The sequence below is a fragment of the Sebastes umbrosus genome, chromosome 19, assembly GCF_015220745.1.
Source record: "Sebastes umbrosus isolate fSebUmb1 chromosome 19, fSebUmb1.pri, whole genome shotgun sequence".
Taxonomy (NCBI): domain Eukaryota; kingdom Metazoa; phylum Chordata; class Actinopteri; order Perciformes; family Sebastidae; genus Sebastes; species Sebastes umbrosus.
Window position 1 is genome coordinate 10,438,931 of NC_051287.1, and position 19,640 is coordinate 10,458,570.

A 19,640-nucleotide genomic window follows, 5' to 3' on the forward strand; every position below is an offset into this window, starting at 1 on the left:
GATCACCTCGGAGAGGGGACTGAGGATGCATACATGAATTGCAATGTCTGTGTGCTGCTAAGATGCTGCCTTCTCGAGTCGCCGCGGAAACCTTACCCAGGATCCAGAAGCAGAACTGAAAACAATGTACCCCCCCAAAAGGGACAGACGGAGTCAGGAACAACACAAAGAGTACCTTGGTTATAGCTGCCTTGTAGCTGCGTCTTTAAGAGGCATAGTCCTGTGAGCTTCTCAACCCGTTGCATTCGGCTAAGGAGGATGTTTTGTAAACTGGAGTCTCAGACTGCCTCTTTTATGACCTCCTTATGGGGAGGAAGAAGGTGTTGAGAACACCTCTTAAAACCTCTAGGGCTGTCCTCGACCAAATAAATTCTTAGTCGGCTAACACAGAATTTTGTTGACTAATTGATCAACTGAGTTTCTTCACAAAGAATCACATAAATGCACCAATTTGAATGTGTGTTTACCAGAGATGTGCTCATAAGTTTCTTTGAATTTCGTCATTCAGCATGAAAAATGCATAAAAAAAGACTAATCGAATAAAGAAATCTAAGTCGACTAAGACCAAAACAACCGATTAGTTGACTAATCGACTAAGAGGGAGCAGCCCTACAAACCTCTACTCTTACCTCCCAGGGAACCAGTTGTAATTCCTTAAATGTTTTTTTAACAGAGCAGTATAATTTCCAATTCAAACAACTATCCAAATAGCCTTGGTCTTGGCACCTGAAATAGCAGTTACAGACTCCTGAATGGTTCCTCAGCCATTCACTTTTAATGTTAACCATGTCCTTTTGTTGAGGCCAGACCCCATGTGTGTCAGCCCCAGGTCTTTCCTTCACTTCCCACATGGTCCCAGAGCTCCTGCAGGGCCCTGGTTGCTGGTTTATGAGGCGTCATCGCTGGTAGGGAAGCCATGTTCTGGCCCACGAGCAAAATACAGAATCTGCTGTAGCCTTTTTTTATAGTGTCCCCAGATTATGTATTTTGCATGGGGTCTGATGAGGGTATGTCGCTGACTGAAATAACAAATCGCCATAAAACAGCGACTCTAATAGGTAATATTGGAAACTCTTTATAGGGCTGCAGAAGTAATCAAATATTAATTGACTTCCCACAATCAACTGAACGTGATCAACAGCGAAACTGAAGTTTAAAAATGCGTACTCCACTCATAGAAAACTTAGCTGCATGTCTAATCAAGCGCTTCCTAAACTAATAGACAGTTACAGTCCAGAGTCGAAGAATAATATACTGTATAATACTCGTTTTGCCCGTCAAAATGAAAATGCACTGAATTCAGGTGAAGGAAAAACCTTATTTTAAGTCTTATTTTGATGCAAAGATTTGTACATTAGCAGGAATGTAGCACAACGTGGAAGTGAAAACAAGGTTTATTTAAATGTGAAAGTGCAATAAAAATATTTTGTCCCTAAAATCTATGAATTATCGTGATAAATAATCATGATCTCAATATTGATCAAAATAATCTTGATTCTCATTTTGGCCATAATTGTGCAGCCCTAGCTCTTTCTAAGTAGAAGACCTGTCCCAGACAGTGCTGGCACCGGGGGTCCAGATCCTTAGTGATGCCTCATTGCACACATTTGCTTTAATGGATAGAGAGCCTTGCAGGCAAACCTTTGACTTTGACCACATATGGCTCGCACAGTTTCCAATGGCTTGGATGTTCGGTCATGCTGCCCTAGCAAGCCTTGGAGAGTGCTGCGTCCAGAATAACCGAGCCAGCAAACAGTTTGCTGGCCTATGCCAAGACGCCAAACACCTCCTGTGGTGGGGATTCTTCTTCTTCCATGCCTTGCTTCTCACCAGGTAGTGTGCTTCTTAGATGCCAGTTCGTCTGCTCCTCTCAACTCTACAAGTAGGGATAAAACTGGGATCTGCTCGTGGACAGCAGCACCACAGCTGCTGGGAAGAGCTCACATTCATCCCTGTGCTTGTTTCAGGCTTTAGTCAGAGCTCTCTGGTGGACTGGGTGATAGGATTTCTGTGTTGACATTTCTTGTTGTTAATCAGATTTGCCGATGTATCTGCGATGAGCTAATATCGATATATCTGCCTGTCCAATTGATCGGTCAGGACTTTCAGTCACTCTTGCCTCTTGAGGTCTGGCTGACTGGTCTTGGTGGGAGTCTACTGGCGCAGGCTATGAGGGTTTATTGTTCAGAGTGTTATTTCCTCGCAGCCACGGTAGCATTGGAATATGCTGTAAATCTGTTTGAGCTGCGTTTGCTGATTCAACGATTTCAAAAGAAATGTTACCTGGGTGTTCGGGGTCTTTTTATAGATGGGCTTGTGGCAAAGTCGCCTGTGATCACTGAGATGTGCATCCATATGTTCGCTTTGAGAAATTACATTACACACTAATTTGAGATCACGCACCGAAATGATTTCTGGCTGTCAGTGTTGTGTATCGATAAAACTTCACTGGACAGGATGAGCGGTGGTTTATTATGCTAATGTGACCTTATCTTGCTTGACTGACCTCCGGTTATAATGGTGAATAATTGATATGCATGCTCACAATTCATGTCAAATCTAACATGCACCATTTAGTCTAGTTAAGAAAAGACATTAGGCCCGAAGCCCCCGCTTGTGTATGATTTACAAAAAATGACATCACCCGTCCTTGACTTTGCATCGGCTTAGATTACATGCCGCCAAGATTAACTACAATTTTTCATGTATTTTCAACCTTTGATACCAAACTCTGTTTTTGACATTGTATAACATTTGCTTATCAGAGAAGCCAGTCTTATAAGGGATTGTATTTTCTTCTCTTCATCATTCTGTATTTGCAGAGGCCTTGAAAGGCAAGTGAGAAAAAAAAGATTCTAGTTATCCATTTTCTATGTCTGATCTAAATTGTTTTCATTCTTGTGTTTATGATTTAAGAACAAGTGAAACAACTTTTTTTTTGCCAGGACAACTTGTCCAAGTTCCTTAATTGTTTTTTATCTGTGAAACAGGTGGGATAAAAAAGCCAATGCATTTTTTTCACTGAATGCATAACGCACAATGCATTTTCAATACACTCTAAACAGATGTTACATATATATTGTGTGTTAGCAAGTTATGTAATTTAAAACTCAGCCGGAAGAAAACATTAATTATTTTAGTCCCATTCAGAACATGAGGTAGTGGTGCAATTCAGCCTCTTGTCTTGAAATGAGTATTGCAACAACAAACGCTAAAAAAAAATGATCCTCCATGGAAAAAAAAATTAAAATAAATATATTCACCTAGCAATTTTTTTCCACCCATTTCACGGATGGAAAAAAAGGAACTTAGAAACATTATCTTGGCAAAACCTTTTTTTATCTGTTCTTAAAGGACCAATATGTGATATATTTAGTGTAATACATCATAAAATGACCATGATATGTCATCAGAGAGGAAAGGAAACATGCTAAATTGAAATATTGTCTTCTCCGACAACAACGCTACAGCCGGAATGTTCTCCTTTGACATTTCCATTCCGGTCCGTAACGTCCTTTTTTTGTTTTGGCCGGTGTGATCCCGTCCACTGCCCATTTCAACACCCCGTTGCCAAAACACAGCCTTCTGCAGCCATGGAAGTAAGCCAACGAACTGGATCAACAGAGATAACATAACATTAGATTCTACCCGACCTGAAAAGCCTCGGCACATCACTCTGTGGTCCGTGTGCAGCTGGGTTATCAAGGCAGCGAGTATTTGAGACACACAGCAGGTGTGGTGATTCGTTGAAAAAGAAGCTGTTGTTGGCACTTACTCACATTGTGCCCTCCTATTTAGATCCTTGCTTGTGTTGTACGAACTCTCAGATGTACATCGCTTTGGAAAAAAGCATCTACTAAATAAAATTGTAGAATTCCGACTACTGCTGATCAGAGGCTAACGCGGTCGTGTCTGGAAGGTAACCCTCAAACTGCAGCGCCAACTGCTATCAGTCATAACGGAGGAGCAGACGGACCACGGCTCTGATGTTTTGAATTCGGACTCCAGTACCCATTTTAAACGCTAGCTGTCAGTACTACATTCGTTCTTTTAAGTCATAAAAACATCAATTTAGAGCAGACTTAGAAAATGGATCACCAGCTTTTTTTTCTTTTTACCTTCCTCTCAGGGCTTCTGTATATATTTCTTGCTCCCTTTACATAAGTCCTTGCTGTTTACCATTCCAGCCAATTCCAATTACCTGCAAGTACACTCTGTGTTTGCCTCAGTTACAATATAGCAGGAAGAGATTCACAAGTGCATGTGAAATACTCACCAACGTTTTCATTTTGTGTCTGACTGGGAGAAAGTGACATACTTAGTAGCATTTTATCATTTAGATTCATGAATGAATGAGTGACTCATTCCATCAGTAAATATTCATCTGGATGCAGCATCAACATTCATCTCTCATATTAATTATGCAGTATTATATCATAACCTCCCACTGTATTTTCTAACAAATAAAAAAAAAAGATGTTATGCATCCTGTATTTGTATTCTTGTACAAAATAGCAAAAAAAAAATTACAAATACAGTAGACATGTCACTGCACGGACAGCTTAGTCATCACTTCTCCTTTTGGGACAATATGAGTTAATGGAACTGTCCAGCTTGTAAATTCATTAAACACAACATGGTGAGTGAGACAACACCGAGTTATCACCTATGTGCTGTGTAATGTCTCCTTGCAGAACTTCAATAAGCTTTGATATGAGCTACTATTGATTTTTGCTGCAGTTTGAGTCGTCTTAACAACTGATGTCATGACTCATGACATTTTTCAGCAGTCAATGAGAAGCGGTTTTAAAAGGTGCAATGGGGCAGTTTATTATAATACAGTAAGTGCCGAAATTAGTTGAAATATCCTCAAAGACTAATTCAGATTATTCACATTTATACAATGCAGGCACTGTGTTTTTTTTAGGTCATTTGGTTTGTGTGGTTTAATGTGACTGAAGAAAGTCAGTGACTTTGGTAATTTAAAAGTTATACTGGGAAACTGAAGAGATGAATGTCCTAAAATAATGTCATGGAAGCATGTAAACAGCAGCGTTCATAGTGATATAGCCGTGGATCCCAACTGCTACCTTTAATTTCAGCATTCAAATAAGGGATTTGATTATAGACTTTGGAAACCTGATAAATCGAATCATCAACCTGGTGGGATAGAAAACCAGCAGGCTTCTGTTAATCAAGGGCCGTAATTGAACACCACTGCTATGCAGATCTGATGCAGCAGCACTCCACTCAGAGCAACAGCTGGCTCATCACATAATCTAAGGAATATGACGAAGACGAGGTACTTCCCGCGTCTTTAAAGAGCTGGTGGCCCTGCAAACTTAAAGGTACTGTGTGTCGGATTTAGTGATATCTAGTGGTGTGGCTGCAGATTTCAACCAACTAAGTCCCCCTCCGCTCACTCCTCTTTTTCCAAGACTGCTGTAACGTGAGCCACCTCTGAGCGAGGCGAGCGCCTTACCATAATAACACTACTTGAAGAACAACTAAATTCAGACTTCGGCTGGCGGTACCACGGTTTTGCACTTGGCGGCTCATGTTAGGGCAGTTCCACAAGCGTGTCACTGTAAACAATTCCCTTGTATATTTACAGTAACCTACTGGCAGCACGGTTGCCAACAAGTTGCTCTATTACGATTTATAATAAACTGCTGTAATTGTACTGTAATGCTTACAGTATATAGAACGGTACTGTATTACTACAAAACATTATCACTTTCATATTTCCAATTGTTTGCCGGTGACATTTACACACATGTGCCGCATGATAGTTTTACGTCGGCACACAGCGGCACCGACAGTAACGTCACAGCCACACACATACACATACACACACACAAACGCACAACATAAAGAAGACATAAAGCATTCAATTTGTCACAACTGCAATTCCAAAATAACCTGCCGAGGAACAGCCTTAAAAACATGTGTGTGCTGCTCAGAGTAGTCTCAGTGACCAGCTTGTCTGCCGAGAGCACGGAACTAACCAGCTAATGTCAATGGAGGTTGTATTGACTTGTATTATGATGCTCTATTCAGTAAAAATGTGTATTGGGCGAAGGTAAATTATAGCATTATCATGATGAGTTCAAATGTAATTTTGTAAAATGAAGTTTTGGGCGAGAAACTTGAATAAAATAAATGTTTGAAGGAGATGTTTTCAAAGCAATATAAAATTGACAATAGAGAAGAAATGATGAACTGCCTAACATCTTAACGATACATTTCTGAAGTGGAATGAAGTGAAGTGTTTTTTTATTTACTCTTTTATTGCAGCCTTCTACTTTTACTTCAGTTATTCACAGGTATTGTGTGTTCAAACAAAAAGGTGGGTGAGTGGTTATATCACTACACGTAGCGAGCCAACTGGTTGATGAACACGGCAGGCGTGGCAGTGATTGCACCATGTCTGGTGGCTGCTCAGCATTGTGAGCTCCTGGTAGAGATGCCCTTATCTCTGCCTCTTGAACAGATTTCTCTCCTTGTTGAATGTTGGTGGAAAATGGGGAGTCTGGAAACCAGCCTTTGTTCTTTAAATTGAGAGTGACTAACACCAAATGTTTGATGTTTCAGAGAGCTGAAAAATGTTGTTTCATCAAACTCGAAGCTGTGCTAAAACACAATGTTATCTCACCTGAACGGCTTTTCTTTTGGCTTAATTTGGAAACAAAACACAACTAACCATGGTGTAGAAATGCACTTTACATCGGCAATAAGTTTCAAACCAAATTTAGCAATGGGTCCTACGTTTTAAAGTCTGGATTCTGCATTAAAAATCAAAACGCCTTTCATTCTTCTCTTCTTCAGAGGGGCAACTCTCCCGTGACAATTTTCCGACAGTAATGGCTTACATCAGCAGCAGGGGTGATGTGATAAAGAAAGATGGCTGCCCAGTTGAGACATTTGTTATTCATTTTGTTGCCCTAGATATGACAAAAAGTTTTCACCCCCGACTTAAACTTGCAAATGATTCAACAACAGAATCACGAACAGATCCTTATCCTAATCACATCAAAACTACAGAGCACTGAAAAATGTGGAGAAGTTTGATTAACCCCTCTAAGAAATAAACGTCATGAGAGAAAAGCCCTTTTTCTTGCCACACTTCTTACAGCCAGTGAGCTTTTTGGAACTTTAAAAGTCAAAACATGGAGAAGCGTATCATGCAGAATATTAATAGCTTCACGCAGCAACATCACAACATTTGCAAGATGATTTCATCATACACACCTGCAGGCGGTGGACTTTGAAGGTAATTCCAACAAATATAAAACTGAGAAATTAGCCAAATCCATCATCATAATCCTGTCTTATATCACATATGAGGAAACGTCAAGTCACATTAAATGTCGTCAAGGAATTCTTTACGCATGTGCAGACACAAAACAAGATGCTTTTCTTAGTTGAGTTTGTGTTAAATTTCCCAGATTGCATAATGGCTATAAGGATAAAAGCAGATGTCGATCCAAAGCAACATCTAAAACAACACAGACAGACTCAAAAGTCTGTTTTTCAACCATTATTTTTGGGATAAATAATGGCCATGACGGATCTAGCCAGGGTCTGTTCACTTAAATCATAAAAAAATGAAAATACATCAATACAATGGAGGTGAATTTGTGTGAGTGGTGCTAACAGCTCTGAAAATCTTTTCCAGAAACAGTGTCCCTGTTTTCAGTGCTGTGAAACCATAAAAAATGGCTTTCACCTCAATAGGCCTACATGAAACCAAAGTCAAAGTCCTTCAAGTTGAATAACCAAATATGCCTTTTGAAACAGAGTTCCTATGGAAACTGTCCTCCCAAGAAAAATAGTCCTTTCACCAAATGCTGAAATGTTCAAGTGCAGATGTCCTCTAGCGCAGTGATTCTCAAAGTGGGCACTCTCTCATGGGGTCAGTGAAATGATTTGCTATGAATTATAAAATTGTGCTGTATAATTAAAAAGTACATATCTACAGATTGGGACCATTTGCGCCAATAAAACAAGCATAATGCATCCATTGCTGCCAACCACGTTAGCTTTGGGCCAATACAAACTCTGATATGATGGTGACACATAACGTCAATCTGTCATGAATCAGTCCCTCAGGGCGCAATAAAAAAAAAAACGTTCCTGCTGCTGCTTAGCTTAGCTTATTATCCAGCTATAGTTAGCTGGCGAACATGGACAAATATTTGAATCATCCATATCGTCAAGTGACGCTAAGCTCAGACAGTTATATCGAGAAACAGCGACGGCAGACTAAAATGCGTCATGTGTCTTCAGGTGCCAAGCTAAAGCAACATCTGATTACAAAGCACCCAGAATATCAGGGCAAAACAAAGTGGCATGAACATAAATCAAATTGAAATGTGTTTCTGTTTATCACTATAAAACAGGCCTGAAGCATTTAGGTTGAACATTTTTAAAATACAAATAGTTCCAATGGCACCTAAGAGTAAAAATGGTAGGAAGCATTATGCAGAATCGGTGTTACGATTATGAGGGGGTCCTTTGAAAATAAGTAAAAGAAGACTTGAAACTAGCGATTGAGACCATAAACTCATGTCTACAAAGTTTACTGAGGTAACAAATCAAGTGAGAGGTAGGGTCATTTTCTCATAGACTTCTATACAATCAGACTTCTTTTTGCAACCAGAGGAGTCGCCCCCTGCTGGCTGTTAGAAAGAATGCATGTTTAAGGCACTTCCGCATTGGCTTCACTTCTCAGACTCCGGAGTTGACCCTATACTTCTCACTTGATTTATTACCTCAGGAAACATTGTAAACATGAGTTTATGGTCTCAATCACTAGTTTCAAGCAAGCGAGATAGCGACGCCAAAAAACAAGATTGCGAACTGGAGGCTTCAAAACGGCAGTCCACAAACCAAACGGGTGACGTCACGGTGACGACGTCCACTTCTTATATACAGTCTACGGTCTCGCATGGCTGCATACCGCTAAAGATAAGAGAGGGTCTTTGTACTATTCGCACAAAGACTCCAAACCCCAAACCTGCCTTGTCGGCTCATCTGAGTGACATCACCTGTCCTTTCCCCTGTGTTATCACTGTTCCCCCATCTATCATGGGGACCTTCCTCCTCTTCCTCCTGTATTTACCTGACATCTCTTTGCTGACACCGCACTTTGTTGCAGCTCGACCCTCCTCCTCCTCTTCACCAGCATCAAGGCCCCATCTGTGGTCAATGAGGAGGAGGAGGGGGGAGTGATCCCTATAGCGCGATTGATTTACGGCACTGCCTCCTTGTGACAGAGGCTCCAGGCGACGGGGACACCGTCAAACCTCCAACGGGCAGCAAACCTGCGCTTGTTACATTAATTTCACGGCACTTGTCGCTCCTTGTCTCAAGTGTATTTCCCGGCTGAGCTATACTGCGCTAAACCTTATCACTACCACTATAAATGTTATCACTATAATATCATTAAAATATGTGCAAACTTCTAGAAAAAGGATGCTTTGCAATAATAGCAATAGTGCATGATATGTATATGGCTGAATCCCGCACACACCTGGAGGAGTTTCTAGGAGAAATGCTCGGCTTATTAGGTGAAATCCATCCAAAAATACAGAGGCGCTGTTGTTAGTATGTGACTGGCTCAAAGAAACTGAACAGGTCTGTCACTCAAAAGAGCTCTGTCACATGAAATATTCTTGTGATACTGTCAGTTTGACCACACGAAGCCGAACACTGCAGCTGTTTTGCCCACAGCGGGAACAAACAACTAGGTTGGAAGGGTAGGTTCTGTGTCTCTGTTTGTATTTACGTCTTTTCAGCCTCTTCTTGTTATATGGATTCCTGTCACACATACACACTGCCTTTTGAAAATGAGCCCAATAGAGATTGAAGTCAAAGACATGTCTCTCCTTGAGAGAACATCTTATAAATGAGGATCTTTTAAGAAATGCTTTGAATTTTTAATCAATCTACCGTCTGGTGAGTAGCCTAAACTGTCTGGCGTGTAGCAGAAAATAGAATGAAATGGAGGATAATGAAAGATTGTGGACACATAAACGTAGAACGCCAATATTGTAAGTCATTGTTGAACATGTCATTCCAAAACCATTGGCTTTGATATGCTGCTCTAACAGCCTCCACATTTTATTCTCAATGCAACGCTCAAAGCCTGACTGAAGACGGAGTTTATCGTCTATACTGGCTCACTTTGAACCTCGTACTTTTCAATGTCATGCTGTTATAAAACTTTCACTAAGTCACTAAATAGTGTGCCAAGGCTAACCCAGAAGTCAAGTAAGGCTGGAGCCATTTCTTATAATGGACGCAGTTCTATAATTGATTGTCTGGTTTCATCCCTTGTATCTGAATCATTCGAAATAAAGTACCAATTGGAAGACTAAACACCTTCCCAGGAATGAATCACAATGTGACATGATTGAAGAAGGGGGGACTAAATCAAATATTTGAAAGTGTTATGGACTGTGGTGGGTAGAACTTCAACTGAGTATTTTAAATTAGAGAGAAATGTCATTGCTGTAGGACTTTTGTTAGAGAGAACAAATGGCAATAGATCGGTGTGAAATACTAATGCACGGGCAGCGACCCATGGCATGTTGATACTGACGCCTTTAGCGTCTGTTGGGTCGCACCAAGCATTCAATTAACCCATCCGCCTCATTATTAGCAGCCCAGTCTCATTCTCGGGGCATCAAATACCAACCTGTTCGCACTACCAATTCGTCAAATTCCGCCATTTGTTAAGTGTCCCTTGGCATTAGAAACCGACACACGAAGGCACCCTTTAGCAACAGTATGTGACGAACCAGGCTTTCAACTAACTCCAATCTAAACCCACCCACGGCCTTATTCGACAGTCGGAGCAAGTGGTGCAGTATTAATAGCTTGAGAGTCCACTAAGTCATGTTCTTTTATACCTTCTTTCAGTGATCTACCATGTGAATAGATGAATAGTGAATAGTGAAAAACCTACTATTGGGTGTAGTAGGCACCTACTGACCCACATCTAAGGAGCTTATAGCGACTGACAACGCCTATTTAATAGCCTGACAACAGTCTAATCAGCTGATTTGTGAAGCACTCTGTACTGTAACCCTGTTTTGAAAGGTGCTATATAAATAAAGATATTATTATTATTATTGTTATAAAAACAAGTGACAGCTCAAGGATATACCACGGCTGGTGTCAGCTGCCAGGCAACTGCAATCAGTGTAGCATTTGATAATGCACAGGTGCAGTCAAACAGGTTTGTATATAATTAGGTCAATTCTAACAAGGCATCAATATCTTTAAGGTTAGCAAGTCCAACATTGGATATTCACAAACATTCATTTTTTTTATTGCCAAAAAATTCATTAATTGCTAATCTAAAAATCCAAAACTTATGAGGGCTTGAAACAACCATTCTCTCTCTGGTTTGGACAATGACATGCCTCATCCATAATCAAACACACTTTGCAATGCTTCACTGCAGTTATCAATTTTTTTTATTTTAAATGTCTTGGAAAGCAATATCCAACAGTATCCCTGCTCCAATAAAACATTTAGCATTCCCATCCAAGCAATAATTATGCAACAAGAGGTGGGATCAGGCAGGCTACCCACTCATGCTATAATAATGATCACATAGAGCCACCAGCATATCCTCCACAACACCTGCATAATGGACTTATATAGAGGAGAAAGGCATAGAGGTAGAGAGGGTTCTCCTGCATTGGTTTTGTTTGTGTCGGTGGTGATGGAGACAGAGAGAGAAAAAAAAAAAAGGAGAAAAAAAAAACAAAATCTCACATTTGACCAAATCTGCCTGCAGCTGTTAAACACTGCATTGAATGCTTTCTCCCTCTCTCTCTCTCTCTCCTTTTTTTTTTTTTCCTTTCTTTCTCCCACATGCGCGCGCCTGCACACGCGCGCACACGTCCCCCACGCAGCCGGGCGCGCACACGCAGCCCCTTGCTCGCCAATGCACAGTACAGCAGCAGCAGCAGCAGCAGCTCAGCGCAGCCTGTGTGATCGCTGCCTGGCGTCTCCAACGCTCCGCTGGATGTTTGCGCAGAGGACACCTGCCTCTGCCTCTGCCTCTGCCGGTGACTGCACCGATCATCCACCGCCAGCTAAATCCACCACCTCGTTTCCACCTCTTAACTTTTGTGTGTCGTTTGTGTTGTTGCTGTTGTTGCACCTGTTCCAACAGCATCGGGTGATAAAAACCTCTTAGAGCCTTGGCGTTTGACTTCCAACTCGGCACTTGGATGGATATGTGTGGCAGGTCTGGAAAGTTGCCCTGCGTCAGGGAGCATCGGCGCAAACTTTAAAAGCTTTGTTTTTATCATCGAGAGACAGTTTTTTTTTTTAGAATGAAGGCAGGTGAGTCACCCCTCGCGTGAGAAAGGCGCGCAGAGCTCCGGGTGCTCTCCAGGTATCTGGAAAAGGCGACGCGGAAGGAAGGAAGTCGTGATCTGTGCGGCGGATTGCGCACACGGAGGACGGAGAGGAACGGACCGATGAGACAACATGGGTAAGTAATGTGGAGGATTGTGTCGTTTTGGAAAAAGATTGAGAATGAGGAATGCTGCAAATCAGCACTATTATTAGTTGAGCGCACTTGGTGCTCCTTATAATAAACAATGTGGGTTGATTTTTCTCCTCCTTTGGCGCATCTCTGAGTGTTCAGAAAATTCCCCTCAAATATTTTTTTTCGCGGCTTATTACTGCGCAGCAAGCTGCAGCACTTTTGTATTTCTATTTCACTGCAAAATATTCTGAGATTTTTTTTGTTTGTTTTGTATTCAAGATCACCACTGAGAGGTTTTTCCTTCTCTATTAGAAAAAAAAAACACACACACACACACACACACAAAACAAAGGGAGTGTTGGTGCCAATGAAAATCAAAGAGGAGGAGGAGGGAGACTTTGTGCTCTCACCTTTTATGATATGGAAATGTGCATCAGTCGACAGGAGAGTCTATAAGGTGCCAATGCACAATGAGTTGAAGCTAAATAACCATTATGTGTCAGATGAAATCCTTGTTACTGAAGCAAGTTAATCATCCACAAAATCCACAATCTTGACTTTAAACATCCATAATGTGGTGGTTCTGTTTTTTCCTATTTGGCCTCCCCCTCAGCTCCCCTCCCTGTCTTTCTCCTTCAAAGCTGTGACATGTTTTGACTCCGTCCCATTTCTTCCACCTCCCCTCTTCTCCCTGACAGCTCTGGGCACCTACAATCTCTTCCCACACTGCCTATCACCTCCTCCATTTTACTGACTGTGGGTGCTCCAAAAGCTAAATTCACCGCTCAGCCTCACAAAACCCACACTTCTTTCTCTTCAGTGTTTCTTTTTGTGCCTATTTTTTTTTTTGGGAGGGGGGGCTCAAAGAGAACTGTGGGTGTTCAGAATTGTCACTGAGCATGCCATGAAGGATGTTGACTTTCAAGCACTCTGCAGCTGTTTTAACAGAAAAAGACTCACAGTGTTTCACGTCCTTTTCTTTCAGTGCAACTTTTGTTGTTGAATATCTCAGTGAAGGACTATTATTCACATGCATGCACGCGCACACTTGTTTGATAGACGGTTAGGTGCAGAGAGAGAGAGCTGTTTTTTTTAGATTTCACCATTGTGATTCATTCTGTTTGTCTCGACTTTATTTCTGCTGCTGTTTGGTTTCATTTTTATTCTATTTTCTTACTGCCAAACTCACTGAATGAGCTGACACAGGCTGGAGAGATGCACGCTGCCCAAAACATCTGTGCAGAAATGTGGCACTTACCCAAGTAATGAGCAGCTTAGTGCAACTAATGAGCACATGCTATTACAGTTTTAATTATGTCATCACAATTACCATGAGCCAAAATAAGTGGCTGCATTTGTTAGGATATCAACACTTCTGACTGAAGCTGTCTGGCAGCATCCATCCCATCTTCATCCATCGCCTTGTTTGTCACGGATTAAACGGGGGAAGGATGAAGTTTTCTCTCTGAATTCGACAATAAAACATGAACTTGACTCAGAGTAGCAACTAGAGTTGCAGCTAACCGTCGTTTTGAATATTGATAAATCATTTTTGACTAAATATGAATAGTGTTCTTCACATTTTCCTTCAAATTGCTTGCTTTGCCTAATCAACTAGGGATGCATCGATTACGATACCGGATCAGATATCGAGCTGATACTGACTCAAATAGCTAGATCGGATATCGGTGATAATGGGGCTGATCTATTCAATGCAGTTCTGTGTTTTTATACAATATACATTATAGAATGGAATTTTTATTCTTATTTAACTTTTCAACAATATGTTGCTGCATTAAAAAGGTTCACACCTGAATTATAATTCCTGTCAATTCTGAAGCTTCTTTTTTACCAAGTTGATGGTGTACGAAATAACAATTCAGTAAATGTATATCTACGTATTAATTTGTTAAGGAAGTAATGTTTATTAATTGAACACTGGTATCGGATCGGTAATCGGTATCGGCCGATACCCAAAGCCCGGTATTGGTATCAGGACCAAAGTATTCAATATACAATGATATAAAACAGAGAAAAGCAGCAAATCCTCACATTTGAGAGGCTGGAACTAGAGCATGTTTGACATTTATGCTTGATAAAGGACGGAAATGATTATCCAAATTGTTGGTTTTGTTTGAAATTCATTTAATTGACTAATAATGTCAAAACTACTATTAAGTAATGTTTTATTATTTTTCAAAATTAAAAACAACTAAGGAGGAACACACTTTTGAGTGACAAGCCCGACACTGATACATTCTAATCACATATTTGTGGCCTAAGCTGTGGAATTTATATTCAGCCCTGCCTCCCACAACAACACAACGACGCAAGCAGGGCTACATTTTCAGCCGACAGAAAGTAAGGGCAGGGATCAGCAATGCAGGAGTCATTTAGAACAACACGGGGGGGCCCCGTTGGTCTCCGGTCTGACTGTACACACTCGTCTGCGCTACTAGTACTGATTAGGCAAGAGCAACAGGGCAATTATACTCAAATAACCTTCAGTTTATTCGATAATCCATCAGTTTCCTAGAGCAGACACAGACAGTAATTGGCCCGTGGTGCACATGTCTGGAAATCCTAAGCTGAGTTTCTGTCGAAAAAAAAAACTAACTAACCTGTGGACACATTTTTTTCCATTCCACTTATTCAAGCTTATAGTGCTGATAATTAGAAGAGCCAGTGTTATTCACAGGTTTGCCAACGGCACGAAACCGCTAACTTTTCCTGCAGATTTAAGACCATTTTTCAGTCTTAGACAAAAGATGGGGATCTAGTTTCTCAGCTCTGTAAATTAATTATCATAGTCTGACTGACAAGTCCTAATTAGATCAAATAAATAGATTTTATTATAATACAAGGTCTCTCTAACAGTAGTGCTTCTTACAGAGCCATGCTATGAAAAAGACAAATCCTGCATATAGTCTAACATCACTATGTTGAAACCTAGTATATTGCTGGTCTGAGTATAGTCAATGTGCTACATTTTGGCCAAATTGTTACAGAGATAATCAGTTGCAGTGTTTTTAATGTGAAATCCTGGATATGAAATCTTCATCTGCAATTTTTTCTAGTGGTCCCAATAGCATTTGTTATCAAAGTGTAGGCTAGTGAAGTAGCATATCACATGACATGTTAACCTCTTAAGCCTGATGGAACCGGTACCAGGTTGAAACGAGTCGACCGTCGTGATGGAAGATAATCTATTTATAGAACATATGCATGTCATGCCGTTTTTAAAGGCTGAGGTCTCCAGCTTTCAGAATCTGTAAATAAACTGTTAGTTGTCCAAGTTGTTTTATTACAAAGTATTTTAACAATAAAGTTGTACAGAAATAAACTTTGTAAATTTAAGAACAAGTTGTGATCAAAAGTTCTCCGATAATTTCTTCATAATTCTACAATATTCATGCAAATTCAGCACCTTCCAACGGACCCTAAACGCACCTCGTATCACAAACACAGCGGGTGAAACGAAGCCGTCAAACTTCACATATTATCGTTACTTACAAGTACTCAAGATGGCGCTGACAGGAAGAAGATCTAAATTGTTATTGTGTAATGAATGTTAAACAGACCAGACCTAGGTTGCATCCCATGACAATTATGTGCATGCCCACAGCCTCAAATGTTGGTCTAGCAGAAAACAGATCACTTTCCTGCTTCAGCTTCCAGACCGAGGTCGGGAGGCACAGGGGAGACTTTGTTTTGCCTGCAGGGCTGAAGTTGATGCTCACTTCGGTAAGCTGCAGCATGTATTCATGGAGAAACTGAAACCCACACTGTACATTTACTACCACTTGACAATTTAACTGTGTCGCCAAGAGCTGTCTGCTCTGAGCACATCCACCATCACTCTCTTGCTCTATCTCTCAGCCACGCCCACGCTACACAACTCTCATAACATATGCATCAAACTGTGTCAACACCATACAAATACAAATTCCTTTGTAAAATAAAATGTAACTAATAAATACATAGATAGGAATGTACTGAATTGTTATTTATGATTCAAATAATAAATCGTACACAAAAAATATTTAAAAGGAACAGGAATTGCAATTCAAGTGTAAAACCATTTTTAATGCAGCAACAAATTGGTCAAAACTTAAACAGGAATTCAATTTCCAGGATACATGTATAAAGTATATAAACATTGAATTGAATTGAATAGATCAGCCACATTGTCACCGATATTCGATCCAGCTATTTGAGTCAGTATTGGTCCGATATCCGATCCGGTATCGGTATCGGTGCATCCCTAAAACCAACTAGCCGACAGTTTGCAGAAATTCATACCCAAAAGAAAAGCCCACATTTCTGGTCGAAAGGAGAAACACACCTACTTTTAAATGAAAGACTTGGATATCAACAGTTTTTTTGGATGTGCGCATATATCGCACCGCCAACCTTTTCAAGAAGGTGGTTAAAGGAATGAAAGAGTGAGGCTGCGTTTGCCCGGTCGAACAAGTCCGCCACCGGTTACGTCAATAATTGGAGTTTGCACGGCTGCATGTAAACGGGAATATTAGTGGAATATTCATTTTCGTTAGTCATGTAAACAGCTTGGTAGGAAGATTTTTCAGAATACGGGCAAAAACCAGAATGTACTGTTGGAAAACAGAAAGAAGAAAGACTAACTAACCTTGAACAGACTGCAGCTGTAGCTCCTTTTAAAATAGCTGAAGCCATCAATACGGATTATTCTGTCAGTGTGAGGCATGTTTCCTCATTCTGAGCCTGACTGAAAGCCCCCATCAGGCACTTTTTGCAGCAGTTTAGCAATATTCACTTCACCACTACCCACACACGCCATCAAACCGTCATAACACAGCATATCACATCGAACTCTTCCGCTACACCTCCAGGTCGTTCATTTCAGTTTATTTGTCCCTGTCGTTGCGCCGAGTGCCGGACTGCCTTGAATCGCAACACTTCTTCAAAGTCTCTTCTTTTTCTTATTTTCCTTGAAATTCTGAAATAAACTGCGAAAGACTTCCCCCTAACAGTGTGTCCTGCACATTGAAGTCATGCAGTGAAATATGGGCAGAGACACAAAACTGAGAACAAAGTCTGGCAGTAAGCAGTGGGAGCTGAGCTTGCACAAAAAAAAAAAGACTCTGCAACAGGAAGCACATAATAATGTATTATGTGTATTTGTACGTCCCTGAAGCAAACTACAGCCTACGTTCGGTTGTCATGGTTTTATATATTTGATTATTCTGGCTTTGAAAATATTTTGGATTTATTTACATGCAAGTCTTCCAGACTAAACGACAAAATAATCATTTGTCAGTGCCTTCCAAAATGACGTATGTGTGGTTAAATGTAGGCAACTCAAACGACTTGGTTAAGGTCGGGGGAGGATCTTGGTCATGGTTAAAAGTAACCTACAGACTGATGGTACAGCAGGAGACGAGGTGTTAACAGTGGTTTCTGGTGTCAAAGTCACATTATAACAATGTGCAGCCCACCCTCACCAAATAGGGTATAAATGACACGGTAATTTGTAAGTATGCACATATGCGTTGCATTCAATAACAACACATTTGTGGCTTTTGCCGTGTCATGTGTACGCCATGTAGACTGTACTGACTGCAATGCAAACGCATCCAGGTAAATATGCCACGCTCAGAGCTAGTGACGTAGAATAAAATGTGAGAAAGACAGCTTATGCTGGGCATGAGTTTATGTGGATGGGTCCAACAAACACAGGACTTTCAACCATTAAATATTTTAATCGATTGACAGCCCTACTTATTTTGAAGTAACGATAGTGACGTTTGTGACATGTTTTCCGCACTTATGTAACATTGTATATGTACATGTTTTTACTTAGTTTACGTAGTTATTTTAAGCCCCAACCATGACGTTTTGCCTAAACCTAACTGCAATCATTTCACAGTAACAACGTGGCATTAAATGACATGCAAAAAGCCTAAAAAGCATTATTATGACACACAGAAATGTTTTGCTATTTATACGACTCATTATTCGCTCTGCCACAAAAGATCAATTGTCCTAAAAAAAACGCAAACATAGGTTGTTTTTAAGTGTTAAAAGCTCCTGAAAACTTGAAGTTTTTTCTTGTATTTCTCTGTAACATACAGTTAATACTAATGACTAAATTACCAACAATCAAAGTTAAAATTCTGAAAACATCATTGTTTATTTAATTTAACACTAAGAAAATCAACCAATCTGCTCAATCAGCACTCTGTGGGTGTGGTTTGATTCGATTTGATTGACAGTGGCCTGTTAAGATGACGGGCTTGTTTGTTTATGTTATTTCAACTCAAATATCGCTAAATCCTAATTGGTGCATGGTAGTAGTATACGTGACATCACCTGTTTCCAGCAGAGCCCCCACCCTCTTCAGATTCCTAAACTGTTCTGACTTTAGCAGAAAGAAATGTGTGTTCATGTATAGCAGCCCATAGCTCACAGTAAGAAATGAGGTCTTCAGGGCCTTTAAACAAACGACCGTTGCTTTCATTTTTCTGATGAGGACAGCTTCTTTATGAAACGTATGAAGCCCCAGAAGGGACATGGAGACAAATATAGATGGGAAAGGTGGGGGGGAAGATCTATTTTTTGCTTTCTCTCACAAAAGTTTAAACACATAGGTTAATTTTCTTTTAGGTCACTTGGACATCTGGGAAACAGAGAAAAATGAGCAGTAACAATAGCAGCATTTTTGGTATGCTCCTATGATAGCGTGAATAAGGTTCAGATCAGGAGGAATATTTGGATATACAATATAATCTATGTAGTTTTTGAGCCTTATGTATGTTTTATCCAGTTACCATTTGTGCAAATGGTGCTTTTATTCTGAAGGATTCACGTCAGATTTGCACAAGAATGCAAAAAAAATAGGTCTTTTCTATGTTTTCCTTCACAGTAAAGGCCAGTGAAAAGTTCAAATAACTAATAAATGAGAAAAACAGAAAGTTTATTTCTAAAGGTAAAGTATATACAGTGTATATACGATGGCATAAAGTGCTGAATTCTGATTAAGACACTCCCGAATGTGCCCGCTCCTGACCTTTTTCTGATTACCAGCATACCACACACACACTCATCATCCGTGATGTCAACCCCTCAGCCTTTACAACAGGCTCGC

At 40.4% G+C, this 19,640-nt stretch overlaps 1 protein-coding gene across 3 annotated transcripts in view; it reads left to right on the top strand.

Moving 5' to 3' along the window:
- The window catches only part of lrrtm4l1 (leucine rich repeat transmembrane neuronal 4 like 1), a 143,580-nt gene that overhangs the window by 79,725 nt on the left and 44,215 nt on the right, over window positions 1-19,640 (top strand). For all 3 annotated transcript variants that reach the window (XR_005204433.1, XM_037753082.1, XM_037753081.1), the window contains one exon: window positions 12,356-12,517. Coding sequence is in view for 2 of the 3 variants with exons in the window: in XM_037753082.1 (XP_037609010.1) it covers window positions 12,514-12,517 (4 nt within the window). In the remaining variant the exon portion in view is untranslated. The remainder of the gene's footprint in view (window positions 1-12,355; window positions 12,518-19,640) is intronic.